The sequence below is a fragment of the Orbilia oligospora genome (genome assembly GCF_000225545.1).
Source record: "Orbilia oligospora ATCC 24927 unplaced genomic scaffold scaffold00054, whole genome shotgun sequence".
Classification (NCBI taxonomy): Eukaryota; Fungi; Ascomycota; class Orbiliomycetes; order Orbiliales; family Orbiliaceae; genus Orbilia; species Orbilia oligospora.
The window spans coordinates 3,180,375-3,208,336 of NW_011645611.1; the positions used below are offsets into that span (position 1 = coordinate 3,180,375).

At 45.0% G+C, this 27,962-nt stretch overlaps 6 protein-coding genes across 6 annotated transcripts; 3 read left to right on the forward strand and 3 right to left on the reverse strand.

Moving 5' to 3' along the window:
- Positions 1-1,037: 1,037 nt before the first annotated feature.
- Positions 1,038-2,401, reverse strand: AOL_s00054g959 (uncharacterized protein; the record flags this gene model as incomplete). The annotated part of the gene is made up of 2 exons (XM_011122275.1): positions 1,038-2,014; positions 2,344-2,401. The coding sequence occupies 2 exons, from the start codon at positions 2,399-2,401 to the stop codon at positions 1,038-1,040; spliced, it is 1,035 nt and encodes a 344-aa protein (XP_011120577.1).
- A 5,589-nt stretch (positions 2,402-7,990) lies between these two features.
- On the forward strand, positions 7,991-9,010 carry AOL_s00054g960 (uncharacterized protein; the record flags this gene model as incomplete). The annotated part of the gene is made up of 1 exon (XM_011122276.1): positions 7,991-9,010. The coding sequence occupies one exon, from the start codon at positions 7,991-7,993 to the stop codon at positions 9,008-9,010; it is 1,020 nt and encodes a 339-aa protein (XP_011120578.1).
- A 1,587-nt stretch (positions 9,011-10,597) lies between these two features.
- Positions 10,598-13,933, reverse strand: AOL_s00054g961 (uncharacterized protein; the record flags this gene model as incomplete). The annotated part of the gene is made up of 2 exons (XM_011122277.1): positions 10,598-13,593; positions 13,837-13,933. The coding sequence occupies 2 exons, from the start codon at positions 13,931-13,933 to the stop codon at positions 10,598-10,600; spliced, it is 3,093 nt and encodes a 1,030-aa protein (XP_011120579.1).
- Positions 13,934-17,003: 3,070 nt separating this feature from the next.
- On the forward strand, positions 17,004-17,840 carry AOL_s00054g962 (uncharacterized protein; the record flags this gene model as incomplete). The annotated part of the gene is made up of 2 exons (XM_011122278.1): positions 17,004-17,412; positions 17,554-17,840. The coding sequence occupies 2 exons, from the start codon at positions 17,004-17,006 to the stop codon at positions 17,838-17,840; spliced, it is 696 nt and encodes a 231-aa protein (XP_011120580.1).
- A 2,593-nt stretch (positions 17,841-20,433) lies between these two features.
- Positions 20,434-21,634, forward strand: AOL_s00054g963 (uncharacterized protein; the record flags this gene model as incomplete). The annotated part of the gene is made up of 5 exons (XM_011122279.1): positions 20,434-20,436; positions 20,505-20,570; positions 20,699-20,857; positions 20,934-21,179; positions 21,272-21,634. 5 exons carry the CDS (start codon positions 20,434-20,436, stop codon positions 21,632-21,634), a joined length of 837 nt encoding a protein of 278 aa, XP_011120581.1.
- A 683-nt stretch (positions 21,635-22,317) lies between these two features.
- On the reverse strand, positions 22,318-27,949 carry AOL_s00054g964 (uncharacterized protein; the record flags this gene model as incomplete). The annotated part of the gene is made up of 3 exons (XM_011122280.1): positions 22,318-23,706; positions 23,770-27,604; positions 27,897-27,949. 3 exons carry the CDS (start codon positions 27,947-27,949, stop codon positions 22,318-22,320), a joined length of 5,277 nt encoding a protein of 1,758 aa, XP_011120582.1.
- Positions 27,950-27,962: the final 13 nt, after the last annotated feature.

Below are 27,962 nucleotides of genomic sequence, written 5' to 3' on the forward strand. Positions count from 1 at the left end.
TTACGGAAGCGAAAAATGTGTGTGGGAAAGTAAAGCAATTAGCCCTTTTGGCTTATTTCTATGTTTTTTTGGGTTTACAAAGTAAAGTGATACGATAATGAGGACAACGTCATATGATACTAAACTTCTAGCTAGTTTATTTTTTATTTGGATGCCTATACATGCACACTGAAACGAAAATTTACGGTGTATGGAGAGATAAACGAGGTTTTCCCGGAAAATATTCATGGCGGGGGATATCCAAATTTGAAAATTCTGATTCTTGTGAGAGGGGTTTCTTTTGCTAATAAGCCATTGCAATATTGAACAGATAAATGATGCAATCATGATATCGATATCCAGAGCAGCCAGGTAAAACATTTAGTAAGCAAAGAATACAGTAAAAAATATAGAGAAAAAACTAACAAATCGGCCTGGACAGTAGGAGTTAAAAAGGAAGGAAAAAAAATCAAAACTAGTAGTATGTAGCAGCAAGGAAAGCAATTGTGTTAATGAAAGGAGAGTTCCGTGTAGTTTAAACGTTCGTCCGTTTCGTCGAAACAGTAGTAATAGCTGTAGGTTAATTTGGTGGTAACATGCCCGTAAATATACTCCAGAACTCCCTTCCCGATTAAAAAAAAAGAAAAAAAGAAAGAAAGAAAGAAAAGAGTAGAGAAAAACAAAGGATTCTTTCAGTTGAAGAAAGGAAAGAATAACATGATGATGATATCGATATAAAAACAGGAAGCTATACAAGATGATTTGTTAAAAGCACAACAGTATATATACCCAACCGTATAAAATCCGCCCTCAAGTTTTGGTTTGCAGGTTTAACGACGATGAAAGTAGCCAGAATGCAAAGATCTCACCATTACTCCCCTCTTTGATGTCCCACCTCTTCTTTTTTTTCACCCAGATAAAAGAGAAGAAAGAAAAAAAAAGGAAAATATGATATATATAGAGAAATGAAATCAAATGAAATGAAATCGAAGCCGAAAAGATGTAACGGAATGGAATGATGAAAAAAAGAGGAAAGAAAATGAGTCGAGAGATATAACTTAGTAGTTGACGATTCTCTGTGTGCTCGGCATCCTCATTTGATCCATCTGCTTTAATAGCAGACAGTCTTCGCACTTGACCAACTTCTCCAGTGTCATAATGCGCATCTTGAGGAAGTCAATTTCTTCCTTCATCACCCTCTTCTCTTTCTGTGTCCTGTTGACGAAGTTTAGTGCGTCCGTCAACACATCGGCTTTTCTTGTCTTCGGAGGTCCGGCGACCGACCCCTTGATTTTGGAACCGCGGAGATCGCTGGAAAGGGATACCGAATCCTCTTCGGATGCTTTGACGAGTTCTTCATGAAGATGTGTGATCTTGGTGTTTAGGTTTGCTCGGTAACGTTTCTCAACGGTCGAGTGGGCCGCTTTCTTTACTTGCTGGGCCTCATGCTTTGATAGTTTGCGGGTGGAAGTGATGTGTTTGGGATGTTGTGCTGAGGAGGTACTTGATACTCCTGTGGTAGACTTGTCCTTTTTCATGGGCAAGGATGAAGTAGAAGATGAGGACCCGCCCATGTCCGGGGAGTTATGGGATATAGCAATGCTGTTCTTGACACTCTCCGTCGGGAGAGTCCATAGTGCTGGAGGTAACTCCTCGATCTCATAATCGAGGGATGGGCTCATAGGAGATCTCTTCATTACGCCTCCGCTGAGGTTGCTACCCATAGAAGAAGACTGCCTACTGGCGTTAACAGCGCAAGGTGGTTGGAAGCCCTGCTCCATAGCAGGCGCGCAGGGCGGCGATGCGCCAGTTAAAAAGGAAGAGAAGTCGAAACCTGCCATCTCACTAGGTGTAGACACTGTAGCAGATAAACCGGGAACGTCTGATTGATGTGTGCTGCAGGGGAAAAGCGAAAGATCATCTCCAAATGGCGTGTATGATGGTTGGTCGAGGAAGCATTGGCCAAAGTCAACGTCTGGATAGTCGTCTTGGCCGTTGTTTATTCCAATAGAGATGCCTGTGGCGTTATTTTCTACTGAGAATGACCAGAAAGAACAGAAGAAGGAGAGATAGACGTTAGCGTATGTAGATATAAATATCAAATATATATATATATATATATATATAAAGAGATATAAAGTTTATGATGACGATCCAATGATATATGGAAAAGGGCCTGTCTTGCTATGGAAAGGGTATGTGTAGTCAAGTGTGTACATGCGTGTGTATATGTGTGTATATGTAATGTATGTATGTATATGTGTTTATAGGAGGTGAGAGTACATATTATTATACGAGAGGTATTTTGGTGGGAGAAACTCAAGGGCGTTCGAGAGAAACCGGGCTTTCGTGGGAGCAGCTTACCGTTTTGCATACTGTACTGTGGAGACAGGTATCCGTAGCCTGTCCGTCCGCTTGCCATTGTCACCCAAATAATAACTTGTCGCGAAGTTGCGTGTATAGCTAGCTACTAGGTGCGAAGATATTGACGTGCGAAAAGAAAGACCGTAACAAGGACAGACTGGAAAAAAAATTCAGGGTGGCGTGTACTGGTATAGTTAGGGAAAGGGTGTGTGGTGGGAAGGTGCGTAGTAGCTGGTGGTGGTTCGAAAGATCAGTCGATAGTCTTTCGATACTGGCTCGCTATTGATATCCTCCTCGGATCTTGAAAAACAAATTATACTGGTATGCTGGTGAGGAAACTCGATCGGTAATATTTTTGGTATGTAAGATATGTAGAATGTGAAAGGGATCAGGTCCGAACCATAAAAAGCTGGAGAAGGTTAATTGAGGGGATATGGTTATAAGGAACTATAAAAGACGAGGCTAGTTGGAGAGTGCCAGAACCGTCCCTGGTTGGCACTGCCAATGGTGGATGGATTACACCCTCCTCCACGAGCGAGCGCGAGGGCCCTCCCCAAAGTAGCCAGTAACCTAGCCCAGGTCTCAAGGCTGGTCGGAAAATTTCAATCACAGTTTGTATGTAGGCACCGGTCCCGCATACAGAAAACGGACAGGCACGTAATTTCTGTCTCGCCTCGTTACGAATCTTTAAGATGAGAGATCTTGCAGCGAAAAAAAGAAGCGCCGGAATGGAATTTTTTGGCTGAGACTCGAGACCAAGGCCGGGACGGCGAATCGAAAACTGGCACGAGGTTGATGCGGTTAGTAAAGGTGGAAACCTGCGTCTTTCGAATGAACTCGAACTCGAACTCCTTTTTTTCTTTTTATTTTTCTTGCTTTTCTTTTTACTTTCTTTCTTTTCTTTCCTCTTCTTTTCTTGGTTCATTCACTTTTTATTTTGAATTTAGCTTCTAAACTTCATCAATTCTTTTTGTTAAAATTTTAAAAAATTTCCAGCTTTCAATTTTTAGTTTCCCCCCGTTCATTCTTTGCCCTGCTCGTTCGCGAAGGGAGTGATAAACGTCTCTGAGGCAAGGGCGGGACCTGGTTAACCCCAAGCTGAATCAGATCCTAGACAGAAGAGGCCACAGGCTCCATCGGAAAAAGGGTGTGCAGAGTGCGGTTCTCCCTTGCTCCCACACCCCCCAAATACCACGTGCAGTTTAACACATAACGGGGGCGCTAGTATTGCCAAGACTTCTGCATCCTCTGGCCCCAGTTCGAAGTTCTTACCGGACAGAGTATCTGGCGGCGAACGCCGCCGCATAGATGCGAGCCTTTTAGGATGAACTCGGAAGTCATATTACATAGAGATGTCGCGAGATAGTCGTGTGTTCGGAACGTGGTATTCGAGGTCATTTGACTGAGCAAAAGGTTTTCCGGTTCGACACGATCGATGATTCTATTTAATTTAAGATTACATATGAGCTCTCTCAAGACTATCTGCCTCACCAGACTACGAATATAATCTGACATCCGATGTGGCCAAGCCATAAAAAAAATGAAGGAAAGATCCCGCTGCTGCGAAATGACGGTCCCGCATTTATAATCCGGTAGTATCTCTGAGTTGTCATGAGCCTGCCTAGCCCTTTGGTTCAATTTCCTACGGGATAGCACCTCGGTATAATCCCAACATCGACAGTTCCCCAAGCCAGCTTTGCGGCAGTATTGGCATCTGACGATTCAATGTTAACTGACGGCCCCAATTGAACCGATTCGTCGACGCTTGCCCAGCTGCAGGGTTTGTTCGCCCTCTAAGTACTGACTTAATACATAGTATGTACATGTACGTACAGCATTCAATCGAATCGATGCATCACAAATGTGTGATGAGCTTCGTGAGCGGCAGCTTAAACTGCTTTCATGCATCGGAGAGATTATCTCTTTTTTTATTTTTATTTTTATTTTTTTGGTTCTTTGGGGCAATTTTTTTGGGCTCCCTTTGTGATTGTTACCAGGTTTCTTTGCATGTTTCGAGAGCAGGAAGGAAAAAGAGAATTTCCATACGGCTGGGTATCCCGCTCCCGCGAGCTGGGAGGAATAAGAAAGGAGTTTTTGATGGGTGCGGGCTGCAGAAGCGGATATTGCAGAGGTTGTCACGACTCGAGAACAACCGTCCGTGGCTCGCATATTTGCATGAACTAAGATGCTTTTAACTAACTCCGAGATATATTACGAGATCGGTACCCGACCCAAATATAGACTTATAAGGTTCTTTTACCTAAGTAATCACAAATCGGCAGCTAGATTTCGGATTTTTCCTAGGAAGTATCAGTAGGCAGAGAGATGATGAAGTCAGCGGCTCCTTTGGAGTAACTTTGTGGAAAGACCCTTCTAATTCTGTGCCTCCTCGAGAGCTCTTTTCCGGGGAAATGTTAACCGGGGCCCGCGATATTTCCGTGTTCCCGAATTAGCCCGCGGGATCCAAACATGTGCTCCGGGGTACCCGAGCGGGAGATGTCGGATCCCAAAAATTAATTGGGTAGCCAAAAAAAAAAAAAAAAAAGAAACAGTATCAGGCCGAAGACCCCCAGCTCGCGGCCCACCATCCATCTCGATTCTCCCAAATTATCAACGGTTTTTGTTTGCGCCATCATCAGAAAGCCCATCTTGATGAGACCAGTCGCTTTGACTTCTAACATGTCCTCCCCTTCAATCTGTGATTAAAGATGCAGCGGTACCCCCCAGTTCATGTCTCACGGCTGGTGGCTGTTTTTGATCTCAAGATCCCTTTTTCTAGAAGTTCGAAGCCAAGCTCTCGGTAGTTAGGGCTTCTCATTCGTCGCTTCTAAATCGTTAACCGGAAGGCAACACTGTCTATCCCACTGACCGCCACGCATTGACTTGGGCTAATGATCGAGCTGTTGTGGATATCCTTAGGTTACAAAAGTCAGCTTGGACGTGCTCTTGGTGAGAATATCTCAGGTCCTATCCTAGCATACCCTAATCTCAACAAGCGACTTCTGTAAATAAATCGAAATTACAAGTACCGGCTGTGCATCTTATTCTGTTAGTGAGAGGGCGCGGGCGTCAGCGATTGAGTGCCTTTCAAACTTCGGCCGACGTCTTGGATATACTTGTCCATGTCTCCATAACCGTTCAACATCGGATGCTTGAGTGTTTAAGCATGTACAGCGTAAGATACGAGCTGAACCCGATCCGATCGATTGTGCAACTCGATTCGACTTGTCTTTGCAACTTGAAGCGCACGACACCCAGCATTGCATGAATCAAACGTTTGCTAGTCGTTGGTAAGAGCTGTCCTGCTGTAGTGCAGAGAGGATTCGACCTTTTTTGAGCTGACGCTTGTGCCCTGGATGGTTCCAGATCCGTAGACCTGCAGTTATGGCCAAAAGCGCACAAGTCATACTGCTACTCGGCGGCGCGAAGAGTTGCAGTCATCGATTCTCCAAATTCAAGCAAAAATCATAATGAATGAAAAGGCAAAGGAGTGTCCGCTGAGTTGATACCTTTGCTTCAACCCACGCGATCTCAAAAGTTTGATTGGGATTCGGAATAAAATCTATTCAAAAACTTGGTCACGATACTGAAAGAATGTGGCTCTTTTTGAATGCAGTGGAATAATCATGGGGTTTTAATATCAGTGAGCCAGCGAGCCGCAATCTACCAATGCTTTCCATGCTTTTTATGTCCACATGCCTATATTATCGCCAATATACATTGAGGCTTATTCCGAATAATCGAAGGTGAGGCGCTATTTGTGGCTGTTGAGCAGGCGTACAAGCCTCAAATTCTCACTGTCCCTTGGCTACTCCACTCCTTTGCATGTGCCGACGTCAGTGAGTCAAGCTTCTCGTCCAAAAAAAGTCAAACCCCAACATTTTCATGATGAAGGTTTGACGATGTTTTTTCTCGAAGATCGGATTTCAAGGTTTAGGCGAAATGGGACACATGGACCACATGCCGTTGCCTTCAAATCATCATTCGTGGGAGTCGTTGAAAGTTTTGACAAATAATATGGATATTCTCCCAATGCTATTCGTTCGGCACCGTATTATTCAACATTGAGCTTTCCCTTGACTTTTTTTAGCTTGCAATGGCCAAGTATTCCTTGTAAGGATAAAAGAAGCTGAACTATTACAGCACCATGAGTCACTATTCGCGTCAATTTCCGTTCGAGGTGATCATGAGAACAATCTCCTGCATTCGCAGTTCATGACGGCGACAAAGGTTCAAGCTTGTCGACGGTTTCAAGATAAGTTTCAAGATATCGCAGGCTAGTGAAATACAAGCATATGACTTTAGTACTGCGCAGGGTGCATTGCATGTAACATTGAAACAGCAAGTGCTTGTATCTCACGACCTAATCCAATCCATTCTGCACAATGTTAGTTAGTTAGTATAACCCTGTAGGCCTGAAGAATTGTACGACAAACCGTCGCAATTTTTCGTCGATATATAATAATACAAAAAAAAAAAAAAAAAAAAAAAAAATCAGGGCCAAAGGTTGGAAGAAATCGCGACCTGACAGGCACAGATGAGGCTTTCGCAAGGCTGCCAATGCGGGCTGCCATCGGGTTGCGTACCCACCTCGCATCAGCAAGCGTCATAGCGGGTAGGCGCTAGCTGAAAGGGACATCGATATGCTTGATTTCTGTGGGTAAAAAAAAAAAAACTTTGAATGGAGCCGACCAGGCCAGGGAAACGAGGGAAATAATTGTCCCAGCTACTTTGCACCTGCCGGGTTATCGTCTTCTCGTATTTGTACCTGTTACTTCCCTGTCGTCGATGTCGATTGGGGTTGCATATGTATGTATGTGCTATGTATGTGGTAGCAGTGGTGGTGGTGGTGGTGAGCATCGAGAAATAAAAATAAATTATTGCTGGGCTGGATCCTTCATAAGATTCTCCCCACACATATCTCCCCTCCATGACTGACCACAAACCATCAACCAACCAACTAACCATCGTCATCAACCATCACGGCTTCTCCGCTGTCCACGATTCGTCCTCCCCGTGATCTCTTTCTAATTAAACATCTAGTTCGGCTTATTCGAGGCCTTTGTGATAAATAAAAATAAATAAAACCTGAGCAGAAAAAAAGACCTTATCGAAGCTTACACAGCCTCGCCCAAAGACGATTCCCAAATTAGGATTGTGCCAGCTTCCATTGGCTGCGGAAGCACCCATTCTTGCCGTCAGACATCCCTCCACCACCGCCGCCGGTCCACCTCCAAGTCTGCCTCTTCCCTTTCGTCTCCCAAAAACGGGGAAGCTTCTTCTTCTCTGCGACGAAGAGAAACAAGTTTGGTCAGACCCTTCAACCAGAATTGGAATTGGAACTGGAACTGGAACTGGAACTGGGCTGCAGATTGGAGCTTCGATCCTGCCGCCTGATTCTGCATCTGCAAGGTGCACGTACTCCACGTCCCTCTGAATCATAAGCGCATATACACAACAGCACTTGCTACACAAACTAGCTGCACCTAGCTAGTTATCACATATAACCACTCCCCTCCTCCTGCTTCTTCCTCTTCCTCTTCTTTCCCTTCTTTCCCTTTTCTCTCCTTCTTTCTTTCTTCTATTCCACCTTCTCCTCCTTTTTTTTCAACCCTACCTCTCCCATCGTATATCCTATACGCCAACAATGTCAGAGGCAGAGGCACCACCACCACCTATAGTACTACCCCAAATCACACACACGCCATCAGAAAAACCACCGCCATCCCCAACATCTACTTCTTCTTCTTGCTCGTCCACCGCTACCGAAGACATCTCCGACTCGGGAGAGGACTTGCCAGCCACAATGGAGCCCTCTGAATTCGATTATCTAACACACGGCGACCTCCGATCCCCGGGCCGCGAGTTCGCTCGTGAACGTTCGCTTCGCAAGAAAGCCCCTCACCGACTTGCTTCCTCGAATACCGTCCAATCTCCCCCGGTTCATCCCGGCGTTCAACCAACCTATCCATCAGATGATGACGAAGACAAGCGAAAAATATTGTCACCGGAAGAGCGATCCAAAGCTCGCAAGAAAGCTAAAAAGGCTGCCAAGGCTGAAAAGAAGAAGGCTTTGAAATCACAGGAGTCGGTAAAGAATCCTCGGAAAAGAGAAGACAGGCGGCGGGAGGACGATCTTGCAGAGGCTGAGATCGCCGCGTTGAAGATACAAGAACAACCTGAAGTAGAGCAGACCGAGGAGACAGGAGACACCACAAATACTACAGATAGACAGCGGCGGCGGAGTTCAAATGCACTGGCGCGCCCAGCGAAGCCGCGAAAGACATCGTCGTCTAACCAGGGCGGAAGCGGAGGAGGAGCTACTATTAAATCACCAAAGATTGGCACCGAAGCCGATGAAACACCTGGGGCGGGTCTAGGCAAGCGCGGCAACGCGAAACATGTTGCAGCATTTACACAGTATCACGTCGAGGAAGGAATGCACGTTCACGAAAGATCAGGCGACATTGACTTCCAGATGGCTGCTTTGGCCAAGATGGAACAGCTAAACGAGAGATCTCGAGGGGGTAAGCTCGCTCGGGGGTTGGAGGAACTTGAGAAGCGGAAAATGGAGAGGAAGCGAGATGAGGCCCTAAAAGGGGTTGTCGACACCGCACAGGAGAGGTACGAGGACGAGAAGTTGGCCAGACTTTACGGCTTGAAGTGAGTCATCTGTGAGCAGGTCCGAGATTGACGGAGGGTGAGGTTCACTGGGCTAGAAGCATTTTTCTTATCGAAGCTTCTTGAACACGAACCGGGGATTTTACATCCAACAGTGTACCAGCACTGATGGATTTGAGCTCGTATTCGGTTGGCGCAGATTATTCCTTCGCATTTGATAAGTCATTGAAGTTGATGCCCTTCTCGTTTCTTTTGCGTCTCTTTCAATCTTATATTGATTTTTGATATCATGGGGTTTTTTGCACGGATGAGCGAATTGTCTTCCTTTAATGACCCAAAAAGTTCTACGGCGTCGTTTTCATCTGTTTTCCAAGATTTGCTTTTGTGAATGCTTTCCATACTCGAAATTGAGTTTTTGAAGATTCTCAAGAATGCACCGCAATGCTTTTGCTTGTTATGTTTTGCTATCGCTTTACCTTCGCCTTTTGTTTTTTGGTTACTTCCACAACTTTCTCCATACTTTTCCTTTTTCCTTTTCCTCTTCCTTTTCCTTAACTCTTTTTCGCAATCGTCGCGGGCATTTCCAGGCCTTGTTCTGCAACCGTTTTGCTTCTAGCTTTGGCCTCGGCCTTGTGCACTATTCTTCCAATAGTCTTCGCTGTACTAATTGCATCGCGATCGCATATCGTTTCTCTTATTTTTTTGCCGCGTAGACGAACAAACCTACATTTGCAAATTCTTTTATCATTGTTTTCTCTCCATCCAAATTTGCCTTCTACCTAGGCTTATAGCTACAAATACAGCTACATGCAAAGAACCAAATACTACAAGTTTTCTAGTTCTACCTTGAATTCCATTATTCCCAAGTCTTCTAGTACTGTCTTGCTCTTGCGCGATTGTCTCTTAGTAGCGACCTGACACAATTTCCTACATATTCTATTCTATTCTACTTTATTATATATACCACAGCAGATATATCCTGGGGGTTTTTCGAGCCCCCGAATTTTTGACTGACTCATACTACTTTCTCACCCTGTTCATATTTTATACTTACCGGTACCGGTATAACCTCCACTGTATCTGATATTAACCAACTTCTCTCCACTATGCAATACCAATACTCCGCAATTTAAAAATCCCCACATGGTTGTTTTTTGCCTTCCCGCTTCCGTTTATAGCTTTCGCCCTTTTCATCTAACAGTCATAGATTGGCAATTTGTAGTTTAGTTACTCTTACCCTTTGTTATTACAGTAGTGTTAGTTGTGGGGCAACCCTGTGCAGGAGAAAGAAGAATCCTATATGGAAGAAATTCACGGGATATCGATACGAGTGATTGTTGCATTTTGAGTGATAGATACCAAGTCCTACATACGCCGACACCAAGGTGACATGACTGCTAACTGGGGGCTTATTAGTACCCCGTGATTCTATTCCCATAGATGAAAATGGGTTGATATACATGCGGAAAGCATAGATGCTAAGCATAGAAGAAAGGGCCAAAAAAGTTGCTCAGAAATATGACTGTAGATCTAGAATGAAACAGGGCTAAACAACAAACTCCAATCGATATCATCGTACACATGCACAAATACATTTAACATGAAATAGACGTATGTAAACCACAGCGAAAACCTATATCAGATAACAAGCATAGCTAGATCCATCACTGATGAGTCTAGCTCCCGTATGTTTTGCCATAAATCCAGAAAGAATCTTTGCCACGGCGACAATCGCCTCGGCACGCTCGGCATGATATGATTTAATCAATAGAGCGCCCGCTTTCATAGTTTGGTCACGGAATGACTCTATCAACAAAACAGCCTCGAGTTCTTGCCCGACGGTGTTAAGCATTGCAATCGACAAGGCACTACGCATAGACGGTATCACCATAGATTCCAAGCTGTCATAATTTCCACCAGGGGCCAAAGGCGCAGCACCCTTCGCCAATTCCACGACCTGCTTGGCTAGTGGATCCCGACTTTGGATACACCGGGCTTCTATTCGACTATTCATTATTATGTTAATAGATGGGGTGATGTAAGAAAATGCTGCGAGGCAGTTGCTCTTGAATTGTTGTATTCTGTCAACGAAGAGATCAATGGTCTCTGGTGATATGTCTGGCACCGTGATGAAGTGGACCCAGTCCCCTTCAGGTCTTAAGGCGAACTCTTCGATAATCCAGGCTGGTGGTTTCTCTAAGACGACGATCATTGATCCGGGGTTACGTTTCGTTACGACTCCGATCCTTCTCAACGACAGCTCTAGGCGGGAGGCGTTGTCTTGACAGTATCGCAGTAGAGCCTCGCACTCAGCGGGAGGATAAGCTTGGGAGTAAACCCATCTTTCGAAAATAATTCGGGGGTCGACGGTCCACTCTAATGCAGAAAGTTCGTTTCCAGGGCTGTAGGAAATAACTTCGCCAGAGACAATGCTTCCCATAGCTTTGTGATTGCTCAGGGTAATTCCTTGGACCATAGGCATTCCATCCGGCCCTACTGCTCCTGGAGATCCTAATTTGATGCCAGAGGTGCTGTACCCAAAATCGAATGCGCCATCGGCGTGTAAATGCGAAATTCGAATACCGACTTCCCGAAGCTTGCGGTATATCTCCTTAAGACCGTCGCGAGCACCCACAAAAGTTGTGCCGATATTTGCGAGCAAAATCATTTGATATTCCTCTCCAATTTCCAAAGCTTCTTGCTTATCGACCAATGCTCTTTGTACCAGCAAATCTATAGATATGCTACCGTCCTTGTTGCAGGGGACCTGAGAGAACTTTGATTTTCTGTCTAACCAGCGGCGTGTTATGATATCGCAATCTCGCATTGTTTTAATGACACTATAGTGTGTTTCTGTCGAGAAATATATTGTAGCTTTTGGTAATCTCTTAAGTGCGGTTTGGAGGCCCATTCTGTTCCCCATCGTGCTCCCGTTGGTAAAGGCTGCTCCAAAGTTGGCCCTATCTTTGGGTGTAAGAAGTCCGAATGATTGCATTCTAGACACTAGCAATGCTTTTTTCTGTGTATTTAACCAGTCGGCGGGGATATCGACCCCGAGAAACTGTCCGATCACCGGCCCGAGAGCTGAGAGAGATCCCATATAGAGAGGATATCCGGAAGAAGACCTTGTCAATATTTTCCAGGATTCGACTGTTGAGGATAGATCTCTGGTCACGCTCTGGGGGATTTGGTAGAGAGATGGGAAGTCGATATATGTGGGGTTAATGCTGTGTGTTCGAATAGTGTGTGAAGACATGATCTCGACAACTTGTTCAAGGTCTTCCGATGTGACGGATGGTTGAATAGCCAGGAGAATACCTGTATGCGTCAATACAGCACCAAGCGAAAGCAATTTGTCAGCTTGTTCTTTTGAACAATTTCGAATAATGATATCCAGTGAATACGGAAGTCGTATGATAGAGATTCCGTAAGCGTTTAGAGCCTGCATTAAATTTTCTCTCATTTCTCTACACCGTTCGTAAATTTCTCGGAACCCTTTCTCGCCAAACCTGACCTCTTGTAATGAAAACCAGAGAGGTCCAATAGAGTCTCGAGAGCCCGCAAGAGTTTGGTCCCGACCTCTAACGTAAGAAACTCTGACGAAATCTGTACCCCCAAGCGAAGTAGGTTTTAGAGCGAGAGCGAGAGGTGGATCTGTATGATTCGTACCACCAGCGACAATTGTACAGGCGGTGATAGACCCATCACGGAGTCTGAGGGGTTGGTTTAGGGATTTACTTCCCAGGTTTATGCGATCGATTCCGAGGAGCTTCCGATCATGTTGAGGTAATGTTGTGATGTAGTCGAAATTTTGCGTCATATCAAGATGTAATAGCATTGGTATATGTTTTGATATCTCAGAAATCACATTTATATTGTCGTATTTCCCATCCACAGTCGCCAAATTCGCTATGAAGATAACTGGACGGTGGGTTCCATCAGTAGCCTCCCGAAGATTGTCAACAATATCTTCAATTCGATCAGATAAATTAATCTGATGTGATTGAAGTCCAAAAAATGTCTCGACGCAGTGTAATATCCCCTGGTCGAACTTATCGTACACCACCAACGGCTGTGACTTCGGATACTGTTCTCTCAATTCCTGCTGCAGGGCTCTTATACAATAACAGTTCGCCTCACTTGGGTGACAAATATATCCAGAAGCATTAGGGTCTCCGACCCTAGACCCCTTCGCACGTAATGTATCCCTCTCATAAGACTTAAAATGAAAAGGCCAACTAGAATCCAAGTCGTCCGACATTCCGACTTGATTATTATGCCACGGAAGACCAACGTCTTTGAGAATACGCCCTGTTTCTAGCCATAGTGGGTCTGAAAGAGGGGAGAATGGAGTATGTGGTGCGATTGAAGTCCATTTTTCGAGTAGTTCGTTTGCGGAGGCAAGGGTATTGTATATTTTGTGGCTGGGGTTGCGCCAGGATGTTATGACGGGATCATCGATCCATTGAACTTGAGAGGATCCAAAGATACTTTGGAGATTTACTGGATTGCTGATAGCAATTTTAGGAGGGCAGAGTTGGGGATATATTCTCGGGGTATTTGAGGGACTACTCGAGGTGGATGAGGGTAATTCTGCAACTGATATTATGGTAACTGCTGGCTTAGAGTCTGAAATCGGATCGAGACAGTCCTGTTAGCCTTATACACTTCTAATCGGCGGAATGATAAAATATCTTGCACATGTATGATCCGAACAATCGCTTCGAGGATTAACCCCTTCAGCTAGATCCAGATTATGGTAGAAATAGTAGCAACGCGGCACACTGTTGTATTGTGTCTACCTAATCGACGGAGGAGGAAGGCATTGGTACGTGCGGAGCTTGCCTAAGAAGGGAGATGGGTAAGACAAACCTTTAAGCTTGAAGCTTTCTATCATTATATCTTCCTTCAACTCCACAGTCGAGAAGTCAGATCGGACAGTAATAACCTGGCTGTTCGGAGCAACCATTTTGCAGCCCTTGTATATATACCGCTATACAGATATAGCGTAGACTGTATTGCAGAATGCCAGTGTACTCTGTGTATACTAGCGAACCAAGAAGCGGACGTCCGGACTTTATATATTTTTATTCAAGATATATAAACACCGATATCGCAATTTGTTTATGAACTTATGAGCCGAAGCTTCAATCTTGTATGAGTTCAATAACGATGCCCGTTCCAAACTCCTCTGCACGGCGGCATACTATTGCATAGTCAGCCTTTTTTAATAACCGTATGGCTACCGTGATAACGGCTCTTGCAGGTATCCAACCAACCGTACTTCGTTTAGGCAGGAACTCCCATACCTCAACAAGAGTTCCTATTAGTAATACAGTCGTCGGTTAGGAGATGTACGGAGGTCGGTTCGATAGAATTAAGTTGTCAGGGCCGTTTAGCTTCTCGTCCGATACTTAGACCTTGATTTCGAAATCCAACTTGAATCCAGCGAGGTAAATTGGTTCCGGTACAAGGAGATTGTATGCGTAATGTAGCCGCAATACTACGTGCAGGGCTTTCTTAGTGCTGAAGCTTGTGCCTTTTCTAGTTATCAGTTTAAAAATGCGATGCTGTCTTAAGATCTTTATAAATGTAAACGATAGTTTTAGTAATCGTATTTAAACTTTAACTGAGGATTCGAAGGTGGCGTATTTCGGCCGATGAATTCTAGGTTAGATAGTTGCATTCGCTCCTCATATCAGCGGAGACACAACCTGCATGAAAGCGAAAGCTTCGGTGAAACGAATTGGTAAGTGTAACTTGTTTCTTTTTTCGATAATATGAATTGGAAGCTATATGCTGCTGATCCTTTGTGAGTTAGAACAGGGATTGAACTTTCAGGTTAGAGCGGTAGGAGAGTGCTGGAAGGATATCTTTGATATCATGAATTTTGTTTTTTCAGGGAGATAATTATTTTAAAGGGAGACGCGGAAGTATACAGCTACGAATCCAATTCGAAGAATGTGCAGGTCCTATTTAACTTCGATTCGCGATTGCATTGAAATAATTGGATATTTATTCTACTCCATGCCTAAGAATTATATCCTCTAACCTCTTAAATTTAGACACAAGGCTCACGAATAGATCTTCAAGGGGTCTCCTGCACGTCAGAACAAATGGAGGGAACCCATGACGGTAACCCAAATTAAAAGCCAATGGTAAGACAGTCTGATTCAAAAGAACCTCGCGCCACAATACGTAGGCTCATAGCATAGTAGTGCATGGTTACTGATAGCCAGATTTTCACTACCAGTAAAATGGAAATCTTCAGTCATAAATGCACTAGTAGTTGGCTAAATGTATTGCATGAAAACTGTAGGCACTAGAGGGGAACTGGGGTAGTTAGGCCACACGTACTACATGTGCATGTACGTATCTAGGTCGGAAATCCCGGCATAACTTAGCTTATGCCGCGGCTAGTCATCGAGTTTTACTGCTTAAATTATCACATCCCGATTGCGACTGTCGAGCCACAATTGTTTAGCGAGGATCTCAGTCGGAATCTATGCATGGTACTATACTAGAGGCCCAAACAAATTGCACCTGAATCTCAACCTGAATTACGCCTTACGGATGATCCTAGCTCTGTTTAAACCACGGATTATTCTTTACGCCCTTTTAAATGACCGCTTTGCGGGCCTCAATAGTACTACATGTATACATGTGCTTATCTAACTTGCTATCAAAGTCGAGTTGTGCGAACATAATAGTTGAGACCTAACCTTAATTAATCAAGTACTAGTACCAGTCCCGGATCCCAATTTAATTTTGTAAAATACTAGAAAGTTAATCCTGAGTTATCAGTATTAACGCATCCCTTAGAGCTATATTTTTTGCATTTTTTTGAGTTCTGTTCCAGTTTTAAGCTAGCTCGCGTGCTGTATACATGTATGTCAACTAGATTTTGCAGGCAGAAACGAGCGGCAACTTCTAGCAGCCTGATAAGAACCTCTTACCACTTTACTTGTATCTACCTATTAACGTATGTACGTATACGTAACGATTTTCACGATAAACGAACGTTTTAATACAGGCTAGCGGCGAGGGAATGTTTGAGCGCCGTAGCTGCAGCTTGGAAGGGAGTTTAAACCTATCCAAAATATGAGTGGTAACTTGCAGAAAATACAATGCCGTTTATAACGTTTAGTATCGTAGAATACCTTCGCCACCTCACCAAATCATGCGTTAACGCAAACTATAGAAGGCCGGCACCACTTTGAAAGACTAAAAACTTCCAGCGAAAAAAGAAAAAAAGGAAAAGAAAAGAAAAGAAACAAGAAATAAGAAATATAAAATAAGAAATAAGAGTTGCGTGCTGTGTGTACTGCCAATCGACACGAGCGGGAGCGTTGAACTCTACAACTACTTATTTAACTACTGACAAGTAGCTTGTCATTACTGAATTCGATCGACTTGAATCTAAGATACCGAAAGTTTAATGAAGAGCTCCAATAATTGGGACTCTTGATCATTGCTTTTGCGAATGCGCATTCAGCTGAAGGCCATGATCTTAGTAGGTTTTCTCTCTTTAAAGCTTTCTTTTTACAGATTTTTTTTCTCACAACAATAGGCACTATATGCCTCGTCCAAACATGCATGGCGTACCTTCACTCGGCTGAAAAGGGATCATTGAAATCCATTGGTTGCGCACCTGTGCCAGACTAGTCGAGTTTATGGCATGCATTCGCACACATAAAGCTAAATATTTTCTTGCACGAGTACTTACCAGCCTAGTGCATACGGTGTGTCACACAAACTCGCAAATAGCCAAACAACGTTAACGACGTAGCCTAGGCGATAATATTTTTTAGTCTGGGGGACGCACAACTCTCTTAATAATTTTACACAAACTCGAGGCAAGAAATTGAATAGCTAGCCATAGCTATAATGATATAAAGTAATATACGGGCATTAAAACTATAAATACGCTGGCTGGCCTCGATAATTTCTAAATTGTATATTCCAAGTCAAACCCCTTTTATAAATCGAGTTTCGTGGGTATACCTCGATTTTCTAGCCAGCTTTCCCAATTTGTCCAGATGGATCCGAATAGCCGTCCTATCCTCCCCCCAGGCTTCGAAGCCAGGCGAGCTACTTACGCGGATGTCGAGGCCCTCACCCAAATTTGGTTCGATTCGTTCAACGCAACCCACGACTTCTGGAAGTTCCTGACCCCAGAAAATGACGCTACTCGAAAGTGGCTGAACGAGCTCTGGACGTTAGGCATTAAAGCGGGTCCCAGTGTGTTCGTTACATGGGTTGCAGAAGACTTATCAAAGGATAGGAAAGTCGTTGCTTTCACTCGGTGGCAACCCCCACAACCCGACGGGTCAATTGACGTCCCGTTCCCTGATTTCACACCGGGCTGGGACGAGAAGGTGGCAGACGCGCTTTGGGGCGGTATCGCAAAATTTAGAAGGGACATAATGGGCAACCGGCCCCATTGGTGTAAGTTTTTCCGAGATGCATGGCCCGTGCATACATTACTCGAGATATATCCGTGAAGTTAAAGGCCCTTTTGAATTTAAAGTTGTGCATAATAAATAATCTATAGCTCGTGATTGCTAACACTTAATTTGCCGGCTATAGTTGCTGAATTCACCTGCGTCGATAAGGAATATCAGGATTCTGGGATCGGGCCAGAACTAGCAAATTGGGGATGCCGTCAAGCCAAGGATAGTGGGCTTGAAATCTATTGCGAAACGGTTCCGTTCTCGAGGCGTGTTTTTTTTAATCATATGGGTGTTGTTGGGCTGCGATCGTTGACAATTCCTAAACGACCTGGGGTCTTTGATGCGTACGAGATCATTGCAGGCATAAGACCCCCTACTGCGCCTATGTATTCACCAAATAAAACAAGGCGATCAAAACTTTAGCTGGATCCATGGATCCATGACGTCGGCCCGGTGACCATCCCGCGCCTTCGCGGCTAGCCTTGACGAAATCGAACCTATATCTAGATCAAACTTGCGGATAAAGTCTCCGCAGATAGTTAAGTTTGTTTTAATAAGAGGTAGTCTATGTGTCTATAAGATATACTATTATATGTAATATAATATAATCTAATACTTCGGGTTGAGATTCTATCTATGAAAGTTCATCAAAAAGTTTAATTCCATAGATTTAGACCTGCACAGGGCCTCGTGAGAATGGCGAGCCGGTAGCAAATATCAATATATATCCCACGCTCTTCAAAAACCCAAAATGTGTAAAAGACAACCGACTTAGCTCAGTACCCTGTTAGCACTCGAGGCCTGACAACCTATCGTTCTGTTAGGGGTACCGGGTGGTGGGCTAGCACTGAGGCATTGTTAGTGCCCTTACTTGATTCTACGCGGATAGATAACCCCCATTAGATCATGTTGATATTAATAGTTTAGGCAATGCCGCTGTATACTAGTTCTTTAGAAAGTTGCGACGAGATTTCGGTCTAGATTGATATTGATATTACGGCTAATTAACAGCTTCAAATAAGACACTACGACTAAACCGACTCTCGGAATCCCTGCCCCTGCTAAGTAGCTTCAACTAAGGGACCGAGACTAGTACTCCCACAGCATTTTTTCCTTGATCGAGGTTCTTATAATTAGTCTTTCACTTCTTTCCTATCTCTTTTACTAGAATATTCGAGGATTAAATCCGTATTTATGGGCGACTTCCTCACAATGTTGTACACATTTACATGCATACATATATGTGTGAGCGGGCTTTGAAATAAATACCATGGGCTTACTACTACAACATTGGTCACTAGCCTGAGCTATATGTAGCGCCGAGTTATAAAGCTCCTGAGTCCGACTAGCCCCAGTTACCTATGTATGAATACCAACCCCTATAGGATAGGCAACAACTAAGGTCTTATCGCCCCAGCGTTCACGCTGTTCCTAAAAATAATATTTGTTCAATAGTCTCGGGCAAATAGATCTCCTAGCTATACGTCGAAGATTGTATCCCCTTTAGCCAAATATAGCGTGCCAAAACGAAAAAATAGGTTATATACTCAAATCGATTGTATACACTTAAATCGGCACCAGCCACAGTTATATACACTCAAATTTATACTAACTACATAATATTTAGTTTTACCACTTATAGTAAATCTAATTTAGAGAATTTTAAAACTTATATATTTTTACCATGTATATTGGGTAGGTGGGGTTTATTTACAAAAAGTTCACTAACAAGCAATTTATTAATTAATTGATAAGTACTAAAACAATTACTTGGATAGTTATTGGAATAATTACTAAAACAATTATTAAAATAACTACTGGAATAGTTACCGGAATAGTTACTAAAATAACTACCAGAATAACTACTGGAATAACTACTGGAATAACTGCTAGAATAACTATTAGAATAGCTACTGGAATAACTACTAGAATAGCTGCTAAAATAACTAGCTAAGCTACTAAATAGGCCAGTAAACAGGCCAGTAAATAGGTTAGTAAATAGGCTAATAAACAAGTAAATAGGTAGGTAGATAGGTAGGTAGGCAGGCAAGCAGGTAAACAGGTAGGCAAGTAGGCAGTTAAACAGGTAAACAGTTAGGCGAATTGGAAGATAGATGTTTTAAAAATTTTTTAAGTTGGATTTATTATAGGTGGTAAGGCCGAGTATTATGTGGCTGGTATAAATTTGAGTGTATATAGCTATGGCTGGTACCGATTTGAGTGTATAAAATCGATTTGAGTATATAACCTATTTTTTTCGTTTTGGCCCGGCGCCCGCCATACCAAAGATACTGGGTTATATACATACATAGCTCAAAGTGCTGTTTTGGGGTTTGATATATTATTATTATAAAATCGATATATAATCATAGTCACATAGATATGCGCGATGATCTCATGGTAGGGTTTTCGGGTTCTTGGTCTCATTAGACTCAGTATTTCTGTGCGCTACGACGGAGACAATCGACATAATTTAATCTGCATCTTTTGTTCATGAGATATATCGATATATAAACTCGATCTCGAAGTGCCTCATTAGAGCCTATGCACAATAGAACCTAGCTTACTGTTATATAGTATATCAATATAATATATCAATATAATATAATACTGACTGTATTTAAGTACTTCCCATGCAATATAAACTGCATCGCGATATCGATTCTATCGTAATCTATTAATTTCCGAGTTCCAATCCAAAGAACAGCGTTCAAAATACCACGCTCCGAAATGCGTTGTCAATACCCACGCACACGCGTATTTGCTTTTGCAGCCTTTCAAGCTTCAAGCTCCAACCAACCTCACCTTCAAGCTTGTCCACGCAATCCCACCAAGAGACCCATCCACCACCATCGCCATCTACCTTTCCCCATCCACGAACCGCCTTTCCGACTTCATAATACCCTTCCGACGGATATACTCAGAGGTGTTTATATCCTACACGTCTCGAAACCATCGCAGCCCCTCGATTAACCCCCTCCAATCATAAGCCGCCCGCCGATTCACGTAGCCCGCCATGGTACGTCACGTCCTTTATCATCTTTTTGAGTCCTGAATAGAAAAAATGACTGATGAATATACGTCTAGACATCAATAGGTACCGGCTACGATCTCTCCAACTCCGTCTTCTCACCGGATGGCCGTAACTTCCAAGTCCGTTTTTATCTCCCTCCCCGCCCCACCATACTTCTCCACCATGTCTATGCCATACCTCAAAATCAAATTGAAGACTCTAGGAATCCGATGTTAACGACTATTGGTTTATGGGGGGTGATGTATAGGTCGAATACGCCCAAAAGGCCGTCGAAAACGGTCCAACAACCATCGGTCTCCGTTGCAAAGATGGCATAATCCTCGCCTGCGAAAAGCTTATAACCTCCAAACTCCTAGTTCCAGGTAGCAACAAGCGTATCTCCACCATTGACCGTCACATCGGAATTGTATGTCCCCTCTAGAAACTCTTAGTATTTCTCTTACGAAAAGAGGAAATACTGACTGGTAATATCAAACAAAAAGGCAACATCAGGTCTCGTCCCAGACGGAAAACACTTCACCAACAGAGCCCGCGAAGAAGCCATCTCATGGCGTAGGAATTTCAAAGACTCTGTCCCCGTCGCTTCTCTCGCAGATCGTATGGGTAGTTATGCCCAAGCATATACTCTATACTCCTCCGTACGACCATTCGGCATCACTGCTATTCTCGGTGGTGCTGATGACGATGGCCCGGCGTTGTATATGATCGAACCTAGTGGAATGTACTGGGTATGTTCTTCTTCCCGTCCCCGCCACCAGATATAGATTTTCTTTCGAAAACCAGTATGGTTCGCTAAACATATTGTTTGGCATATATACAGGGCTACTTCGGCGCAGCAACTGGGAAAGGCCGACAAGCCGCAAAATCTGAAATCGAAAAGCTAAATCCTACAGAACTGACTCTGCTCCAGGGAGTCAAAGAAGCTGCCAGAATAATCTACGTAGCACATGATGACAACAAAGACAAGGAATTTGAAATAGAAATGACTTGGGTTACTAAAGACAGTAAATCTGCCACTGCTGCCGCAACAGGTGGTAAGGGTATGGTTTGGAACGGCTGGGTGCATGAAGACGTACCGAAGGAATTGTTGGAGGAGGCTAGTAAAGAGGCTAAGAAGGCTCTTGAGGAGGATGATGAAGACGAGGGAGAGACAAAGGAGGAGAAAATGGATGAAGATCTATAGATTAAGTGAAAAAATAGGCGATTATTTTAGCAGATAGCATATTGTATTCGCTCTATATAAGTGTGGAAGCAATGAACGGGCATACGAGGCGCCTGAATCATCGCATACTTAAATTAATGCCTAACCACGTGCACTCTAAAGATCAGCCTACGATATCGACCTTTGATATTGAATTTGATAAAACAAAGATGGAAGCGCAACGCCTCATATTTAGTCGTTTTCGAAAACGTTTCAGCCAATAAAAGAGATAATGATATAATAGTAACACAGCATGAATCGAAGAAGAAGGAAGGAGGATAGAAAGCCAGAACACCGCCCATTCCGAAGTAAAAGAAAGAAGAAAAAAAGCCGTAAAGCATTTAACCCCGTACCGAAGGAAACAGAGAGGGAGCAAGTAAGTAAGAAGCGTTGGTAGCGATAAAGAAGAGGGAGAGCAGAAACTGAGAAAAAAATAGCTATAAGAATACAAGAAGGACCCATAATCGTAGCATAGCCGAGATTTGTAGGCTTGAGGACCAGGTCCGGCTTGAGGTAAAATCTCAACTAGATCCTCGTTACTGTTACTAGCAAGGGCAAGTAGACCCTCCATACAACAAAAGAAAAACGAAAACAAAAAGGAAAAGCCCGTAATATTCAGATGCTAGTCGCGAAAGAAAGCCCTCGACTCCGTCAATCCCACATAATTACCCGCTACCACCTCCCATCTGGCTTTGCCCAACCCTTGGGCTCCCTTGTTGCATCCCAGCGCTGGTCGCACCATTCGGCCCAGGTGTTGGAGTGTGATAGCTTCCACCCCTTTGCATAGGCGTAGCGCTGCTTCCTCTACTTGCGATTCCGGCATTATTCATAACTGGGGTGGCATTCCCCATCATGGGGCTTGAGCTAGGAGCTCTAGTCTGCGACATCATAAGCTGATTCAACATTTGTTGTGTACTAGCACTACCACCAGCTCGGCTAATAGGGGGGTGTGGATGGTGGATACCCCCAGCACCAACATGGCTGACGCCTACAACTGCATGGTGAGGTGGTGATTGACTATGCCCCGCTTGATGATGTGCACTGGCGGTAGCGGCATTTGCAGCGGTGTGCTGCTGCTGTTGCTGTTGGGCTTGTTGGACTTGTTGTTGAGCATGGGCAGCTTGCTGTGCTGCTTGAGCTTGAGCAGTAGCCCCCTGGTACTGTTGAGCGAGATTTGCGATTAGGTTGCTGATATGAGTGTACGTCAGCTCCCGTCCCAAGGATTTTGCTTGGGCCTGGTGCTGTAGGATCATACGTTGCACGTATTCATCACCAATGGTGGGGAAGTGCTGTTTAATCCTTAGCATTGCTTGTTGAGCGCTAATAACACTGTTCCCAGCTGGAGTGTTGGCTGTAGCCGAAGCACCAGATGTCTGGCCATTTTGAGTAGTGTTATTGTGAGCTCTTGCAGCGGCAACAGCCTGTTGCATTGCATGAATGTGACTAGCGGTAGCGGACGTGACTTGGGAATTACCACCATGAGCGGCAGCCTGTGCTTGCGCTTGCACCTGGGACAGATTAGCTTGTTGGAGCTTGACAGCGTTAGCCTGCATTCTAGCTTGAATCAGCATTCTATACTGTTCCGGCGTAAGGCTGGTTGGTGAGTTCTGCCCATCCCTCGAAACGGTGTGGCCTTGAGCGCGAAGATGTTGGTTGACTTGATGAGTAGCTGCCTGGATAGCCGCTGTGTTACTCGCGGCTGTCATAAGGGTACGTTGTTGTTGAGCAGCAAGAAGGGATTGTTGTGCTGTAGTTGGTACTCCAGCAGCAGGGTTGACTTGCATCCCAGAAACTTGCATCCCAGAAACTTGGAGACTGCTCCTTGACTGGACTGGGACGTTGTTCGTAGTTTGTCCATTCGTGGTAGCTGTTGTCGCAGTTGTTGCTCCGGGAGTAGCAGCGGCAGTCGTTGAAGCCGAAGCCGTAGCCGTAGCCGTAGCCGTAGCCGTAGCTGTAGCCGAAGCCGAAGCCGAAGCCGAAGCCGTTGTCGTAGCCGTTGTCCCTGATTGGGAGGGTTGTTGTTGTTGAGATGCGGCCGCGGCCTGGGCTTGTCGCTATAGAGAAAGTGAGTATTAGACATGGTTGAGGGGCACACAAATTCGGATTGGTAACCCTACCCTCTGGATTTGCGCCATCTGCGCCATCTGCGCCTGTTGTCGATGCAATACCTCCCGTTCGTGCTTCATCCTGCTAACTTGCGCTGGTGTATATTGTTCTGACTTCGGTGCTGTTGCTTGCTGTGCTGATTGTTCTTGTTGTTTTTTGATAGCGATATTGGCTGATTGAGCTTGTTTACTAGCCTGTACTTCGCGTTTCTTCGCGAGTTTCCGCATCTGCTCGATCATGTTAAGCGTCCTAGTGTTTCTCTTACGTTCTACACGCATCGGTTGGCTTGTTCGTCTTTTTGGTGGCTGGCCAGGGGTTGTGACAGCGGTATTAGAACCTCCGGGTGTAGAAGCCACGGCGGCGGCAGCGGCAGCTTGTTGAGCAGCCGCATTAGCGTGCGTAGGCGCTCTAGCAGCGAGATCCAACCTCTGTTGAACAGGCTTGAAGAAGGGACCTTTAATAAGCTCCTGGTTCTGCGGATCAAGCATGAACCAGCGTTCAAAGCATTCCCATAGACTTCTACGATCGGCCCCAGATTGCAAAAAGCTCTTGGGTTGCATGACCTGTGAAACTAACCACCAGTTGTGATTGTATTTCCGAACAGCAGCGACTAGTTCCTTATCCTCCTCCGCGGTCCACTGGCTAGGCGATCTGTACTCAAAAAACGTCGCGGGTGGCATCTCCTGAGGGGGTCGGAATGGGTGAGCATTGTGCAGTCTCTGGAGCACTGGCTGGAAGTCTGGGTTAAACAAAGCCACACAACTATTCTGTGGTTGTAGAACAGGGCTACCGCTCCTAGTAACTCCCTTGGCGCTTCCCGATGTCCGCCGAACAGGTTCTTTATTGTCATCGTCTTCATCATCCGAGTCTAAAAGTTTGTACTCTGGATCGTAAGAGAATCGGCTCTTCTTGTTTGGTGGCCCTTCTTCAACTGGCGCCTCCCAAAGAGTTCTCTTAAGCCCAGCGCCAGGTCCAAGCGGCTCATTGTTTTTCCACCCATCGAAGAAGATGGGTTGGCCCTTCACATCCGCGACCTTTGGCGCTTCGAAGATGGGTAATTCGCCCAACATTCGATCCGTCATCGAATTATGTAGAATCTCAAAGATAATATCATCGGTTCCTAGAGCGAACAAGTTCCCAGGATTTTCAACTTCATGTAATCTATGCACAAAGTCGTCCCGCATGTGGTCATCTCCGTCGTCATCATCTCTCATTGCGTCATCGTCGTCAGAGTGCTCATCGCTGGGCATTAAATCAGGCGTTGGAACCTGCGTTACGTGACGGTTTCTTGATGGCACCGTATCCCTGGTTGTACGAATGCACATTGCCTTTCTTTGTTCGGGTGTAGCAACATGCCAAGCGACACATGCATCTGCCAGCTTCTTTGATTTGACAAGGTTCCATTTGCGATCTTCTTTGAAGTCCTTCGACATCCATTTCACTTCCATAAGTAGGTAGTCTTGATGTACCATCTGTTTTGGTGGCTCTATAGCCCTCGCGGGTTGTGTAAGGCTCCATTTCCCGGCCTTCTGTAGGTCCTGTATTTCAGTCAGAGCCTGTATGGCCTGCTTTTCACGCCTTAGAAGTTGAAATGCCGCTGTAGATAGTGTTTTGTGGCTTGTGGCTAGGGAATTCTGCAGAGGCTCGGAAGCAGTAACAGCGGTGAGGTAGTCAAATACATCGAGTCGAGATTTGTCGTCTCTTTTACGGCTGTTCGCCACCTGTTGTCGAATCTGTGCTTGATGTTGCTCTCTAAGCTCGGCCAGAGATGATATCCTTTGCGCTTCTAGTGACCGCGAGTTCATACGTGCGGGGGTGCTGATACTGCCAGAGCGTGTCCCGACCCTTGGTGGGAGCGGAGCAGCTGAAGGCGACAGTTCATTTGAGGTTTCGGTCCTAGAGTTCGAGGTAGCGGCCGTGCTGCGTCCATGAAAGACTATTTTAGCGAGTTGCAGGCCGCCGCTGACCGACGGACGCTTTTCACGACGGGAAGAGGAGGCTCTTGTCGCTGGTGTGGAGACCGTGGTGTTAATAGATTCGAGAGCAGCAGTAGTAAGCGGTTGAGTAGCCTTTGGCGAGTTGAAGTGAGTCCCGGCCTCATCCACGGACATAGGAGTCTCTGCAATGGCAGAGTTGTCAATCGTATCGTGGTCGTGTGGAAGGTTTTGAGGGGTTTGGGGGAAACCGGATATTGCGGAGGTACCAAATCCCATGGAAGTAGCTGAAGAGGGCTCAAGGGACTCAAATGGCGTCTTTTCTTCCCGCTTGATTGGCAGAACAGGGGATTGGGGTGAATCCTGCAGCTTATGCTTAGCTTCGTTGTCCTGTTCGTTAACAGCCATTTTTATTCCCTCAGAAACCATTTCCGCGCCAGGAATAGGGCCCTCAACGGATGAAGTCTTTGGTTCGATAGTTGGCGAGTCAGTTGTCGAGGGTTCTTCTGAAGCTAACTCTAGTTTTGCGGGTTGCCTGAGAGCAGCATGCACTTCTTCCGGGACATCCACCATCTCAGCGTCATCTGATAGGTCATTACCCTGAATTTGAATCTCTGTTGCTAGGGGCCTCGAGCTCGGTTCGATTTGTGAATTTTCGACCTTCTGCTTGACTAATGGAACCTCATCCTGCTGCTTCGAAAGAGCCGTTTCAACTTGCAACTGTTTCTCAACTTCACCCATAACCTCATCCGACGAAGGCTTCTCTACCGATGACTCAGCTGCGAGCACAATTTGGTCGGACACATCCATTTCTTTGGCGGAATCCGGGTCAACCTCAGACATCTCTTCCGCTCCAACCTGGCTTGTGGCATCATCAAATATCGCGTCACTGGAGGGTTCGTGGGGTAGTTCGTCTGGAATCACATCCGGGGCAGAAACAGATTCGGCAGGGCTGGGCGGAGTTATTGATTTTCTCGGGGCAGAAGTCGGGGGCAAAATAGAGTGTTCGGTCTCGGTAGCAGTTGTTGGGGTCGGAAACGGTCTTGGTATGTGGTCTTGCGGAGATCGTGTAGCCTGTGTAAATATCGCGAGATTAGGTTGCTCTGATTTCTGTGATGTGGCTCGTTCCAGTGGTGGCGGGGTAGGCGACTTTGCGCGGGGCTGTGAAATGGGGGCTTGAGCAGATGACGCTCGAGGGCCGACTACCTCAATAGATTCATCCGGAATCTGAGAAACAGGAACAATGTCCATGGATATACACTTTTCTGTAAAGCTTGAAGAATGGCCCGAAAGTTCCTTTGACCAGACATTTTCCGTAACTGATACCGAAGTAGGTGTAGAAAATGGTGGGGGTTCCTCCTCGTTTTGCTTAACAGATCTTCGAACTGGAGTCTTCACACCGGATTCATCGGCATCATTGGATAGTTTGGGAGTGGTGGCCCTTGAAGTCGCGCCGTTGGAGCGTGGAATAGCCAGATTATCGGATTGTCTTATATCGGTACTACTCAAATCCTTTGACAGTGGCTGCTTGTCTGTCTTGGAAGGGGCGACTTGGACAGCGACAGGATCTCCATTCTGCGCAGTAGACGAAGCAATAGGTTTTAAAGCTTCTCTTATAATATCGGGTACAACCAATATGGATTTCGGTAGCATCTCGTTTGCGTTAAAGGCTTTCCCTCTATTTATGTAGTCGACATCAGTAATTCCACTCTTCGAGTCGTAGGTGAACGGCGATAGTACTGACAAGTTGATATCCGTGCTTTCCAGGAACTTCCCCTCGCCCTCCTCATCGTAGCTTGAAAGTTTACTTGAGGAACCTCCGGGGCGTCGAGGTGTAGCGCACGAGACTTGGACATGATTGACGACTCGGTACAGCTCTTGTAGTTTTCGTTTTCGATTGGATACGAGGTTACTATAAAAACATCCAGTAAAAATAACGGGAAGAAACAGCAGATTAGTCGACTTGAGTATCAATCAAGGTTTTCTATTGGCAAATTTTGTCATCAGTGGATTTCTCTGAGAGAGATGATGGCCATTTTTGGTGATTGAGATGTGTATGAATACGCATGTCTGCAGATATATTTCTGCAAAGCACGATGACATAACACCTCCAACCAGCTTCGCTTTCAGTCTCTCTGTCCGTCCGACCGACACGGCAAAACTACCAACCAATGGGAAATCGGATTGGAATGGATTGAACGAACTCCAATGCTTCGCGTTTCTTTGTGAGACGAATCAATGTCTCTGTCGACGCCATCTTTCGGTGGAAG